This window comes from Merops nubicus, unplaced genomic scaffold (assembly GCF_000691845.1).
Source record: "Merops nubicus isolate BGI_N331 unplaced genomic scaffold, ASM69184v1 scaffold15973, whole genome shotgun sequence".
Taxonomy (NCBI): domain Eukaryota; kingdom Metazoa; phylum Chordata; class Aves; order Coraciiformes; family Meropidae; genus Merops; species Merops nubicus.
The window spans coordinates 1-3,695 of NW_008598381.1; the positions used below are offsets into that span (position 1 = coordinate 1).

At 41.2% G+C, this 3,695-nt stretch overlaps 1 protein-coding gene across 1 annotated transcript; it reads left to right on the top strand.

Moving 5' to 3' along the window:
* The first annotated feature begins 803 nt into the window (after nt 1-803).
* On the top strand, nt 804-3,076 carry ZNF706 (zinc finger protein 706). Its single transcript, XM_008937032.1, has 3 exons — nt 804-938; nt 2,023-2,130; nt 2,759-3,076. The coding sequence occupies exons 1-2, from the start codon at nt 804-806 to the stop codon at nt 2,116-2,118; spliced, it is 231 nt and encodes a 76-aa protein (XP_008935280.1). The 3' UTR covers nt 2,119-2,130; nt 2,759-3,076.
* Nucleotides 3,077-3,695: the final 619 nt, after the last annotated feature.

Here is a 3,695-nt window from a genome sequence, read left to right on the forward strand (position 1 = left end):
GTGCTGTGCCCGGACCCTGCCCGGCGCCCGCGCCGGGAGAGGAGTGCAGGCTGAGCCAGGTGTCCGCGTGGGCTGCGGGCAGGTGCAGCGCTGCCCTTGTAAGATACGCTGGCTCTCTGCTCCCCAAAATGGGATTCTTTTTGCCTCTAGTTTCTTCTTGAGGTGCACTTTCTAATGGCATATGGCCGTAGTGTTTGCCTCCTTTATGCTCCTGCATGTAAAGTCAGCTGAAAATGAAAAAGCATGGCCGCCTGTAAAAATGGCCCTGAATAAAGGGGAGTGACCGATTATTCTTGGTGTTACCAGCTCTAAAGCAGCTCGCAAGCACATAGACCAGAAGACAGAAATATAGCTTGGGTGATACTGTGATTTGCCTTTCTTGGAACCTGTCTCAAGTTCCAAAAATAAAGGTTGAGCCTTAAGCCTAAAAAAAAGAACCACAAAATCGTCTAAATTTTACTGTACGTGTGGGAATACAGAGTAAGCTTCTATTAACTGTAAAGGAAAGACTAATTTTTCTGACTATTGAAAACGCTTTGATAAGTAAACCTTGAAGCTTTGTAGAGGATAAAAAACCTTAGAATGGCCTAATAATTCTGGTTTGTATTTTAAGAAGGATACTAAACTCAGTCTTTCATAGTGAAGAGCTTGAACAGATGTCTGTGGTACATTGGTTATGGTAGTTGTAGGCCTTACGCACAGAGCACGTGACTATGGTATGCTCGTGGTTGTGGCTTCTGAATCAGCTAGCAGCAGTAGTTTCTTGAATTTGTAAGTTAAATGTCTTCTTTTCATTTGTAGATATGGCTCGTGGACAGCAGAAGATTCAGTCGCAGCAGAAAAATGCCAAAAAGCAAGCTGAGCAGAAAAAGAAACAAGGACACGATCAGAAGGCTGCAGCCAAAGCTGCCTTGATATATACCTGCACTGTCTGTAGGGTAAGAGGAACTGAAGACAAAAATACTATTGTAGGCAGGTCTATCTTCCAGCCTAGAACAGAATTTTTAGAAGATTATAAAGTAGAACCTAAAATCAGTCACTCCTGAAGTGACTGCCTAGCTTGTTGCTCTAAGCATTTGCATCTGTTCTTTGACTTAGAGATTGCTCAGCTGTGCTGAGAAATGAGCTATGAGGAAATCTGTGACGTTGTGTACAGACCTGTTTTGGGTGGTTACCTTGCCTTTTGAATTGCAGGTGTCTGCATGTGCTGCTAGTATGATGTATAAAATGCAAAAAAAACCAACCAAACAAACAAAAAAAACCCCCAAACTGTGACATCACTTCCTGTTTAATAGCCAAATGGAAACATCTTTTCTTTGTGATGGGGTTGGCCCATTGTAAAATCACTGGTTATCGATGTTAATGTAGAGAGGAAAAGTGGTGATGCCAAAAGCTTTAGTGTGTGATCCACAGTAACTTGAGACTTGAGAAGAGAACAGAAAGGTGAGCGCTGATCAGGTGATACTTTCCTTCTGGCCGGTTTTCCTGAATGTGCTTGTTTTGGAGCTAAAGGATAAACTTGCCATTTCCACATAAATAAATGGTCAGTCCTAGAATACATTAATCACTCTGAATGTCTTAAATAGGATTCCAAATTAAGCTCTGCTCACTTGAATACTTGTAACCAGCCCCTCTTCTTGTGCAATCAGGCTGTAGCAGCCATGGCTTTGGGCTCTTGATGGCTGAAACTGTGCAGCAGCAATGGTCTGAGGCAGCTGATGCCAAGTAGAGAATCAGTCTGTGCCAAGTAATGTTTTGGCCTATTGATAAACAAAAGAAATTGCTTTAATAAACGTTTGATAGAGTGTGAACTAGTGCTTAGAAGCACCTCACTGAAAATCTGAGGTTAAATACTCTCTTAATATGCAGCTAAATTAATGGTGCTTCTGTCACTAGAGAAGTGTCATTGAGGAGACCATTTCCTTCAGGAAAAAGAAAACAAAACATAGTGGGGGGAACAAGTTTTGTAGTATTATTTAATTCTTGTACTGTGCATAAAGCAAAATGTCTCTCTTTAATCAGACACAAATGCCGGATCCCAAGACCTTCAAACAGCACTTTGAAAGCAAGCATCCTAAGACTCCACTTCCTCCAGAACTGGCTGATGTTCAGGCGTAAAGTTGACTACAGGTCACTACCTTACTTTTTGAACGATTGTTAGAGTATTACGAATCGTTTGTTTTTGTTTTTTTTTTACCACCACCAACTGGGACTTAACACTTGCTCCACTTCCTTTAATGTGGAAATTACCTGTAGGTTAAGGTTATACCCCTGAACTGCTACCCAGGAGAAGCGAGGGTGACGCGTGTGTAGGTGAAATGGCACGGAGGCCGTTTTCAGAGGGATTAACGTTATTTCCCGTGGTCATCCTTGGAGTTGTAGGAATACTTTATTTTTTATTTCTTGTTTTGAAATGTGAGTTTTGCTTTGAACAAAATACATACAATAAATACAGTCTGCCTGTTGCTGTGAAACATGATGGAAATAGTTGTTCAGTGTATTTCCAATAACTGAGCCTTTTTGTTCCTGAAGCTATGCAACTGAATGCAGATTTTTCTGCTTTCAAATATAAAACTTAACCTCTGTGTTAACTAAGAGATTTCCCGATAGCCAGTTGTTAGGCTGTAACTGAAAGTGGTTATAATAAAAGGCTGAAATGAGGTTAAAAAAAGCAGTATTCTGGTATTTCATTCACATGAAGGTAAGCAGCATTGTGTAACTGTTCAGCTTAACCAAGTTATTCTTGTTTTTTTTATAGGTGAAATCATGGCACCTATTGACTCTTCTACTGTCAGACCTTACATAACAAACCTGCAGCTGCTTTTCTAAAACTGTTGATCAGCAAAAATGAAGGGGCTACAGAAACATTCATATTTTTATGCTGTTCCCTCTTGGGCTTCACGCAAAGACAATTCTGTGTAAATGTACAGTTGTGCCCTATTTGGAAATCCTAAAAAAATCAGTCCATACTTGTTATAAAAAATTTTTTACAATTGTAATTATATTGATGTTCATATTGTGTAAAATAACTCGTTTAATAAAGTAGTACTTTGATTTTACAATATCACAGATTAAATCCTTGTAGAAGTTCTGTTTCAACTTCCTGCATTATCTGCCTTAGAAAAGAATAAAAAAGACAAAGTGGAATTTTCCCCATCCTGCAAAACACAAGCAGTATCATTCCACTGAAAGTAATGTACATTACAGAGAATTAATCTTAAGTGAAAAGGGAAGCTGCTCAGATTTACTGTTCACTGTGCTGCCTGCCCGAGCCAGTCGCTAGCGGATTCCCTGGAAGCTGCATGAGGCTCCCTTCTGCACTTCTCTCCTGTGTATTGGAGCCCCGCCCCGCAGGCCCATTCAGACGGGGGTCCCTGCGCCTCGAAGTCACACACGGGAGAGACCTGGTTATGCTGGTTGTCTTTTCTGTTTGGTAGATGGCTGAGGAAGCTGAGGGGTGGCAGGACTGAATGCTTCTGGGTGCGCTGGCTTGAAAAACGCTCGTGGATACTAGGTTAAAGCAACTCTGCTGTTAGCTGGGGGGGGGGGGAAATTTGGAAAGATTTTGAGTGATATTTTTAAGTGTTAACCACACGTGGCCCCCCTCAGACGTGTCTGGTTATTTCTGTAGCAAACTCTGCAAGAAATATGCAAAATAGCCAGCAGTTAATAACCTTTCTTCACGACCAGCTTAA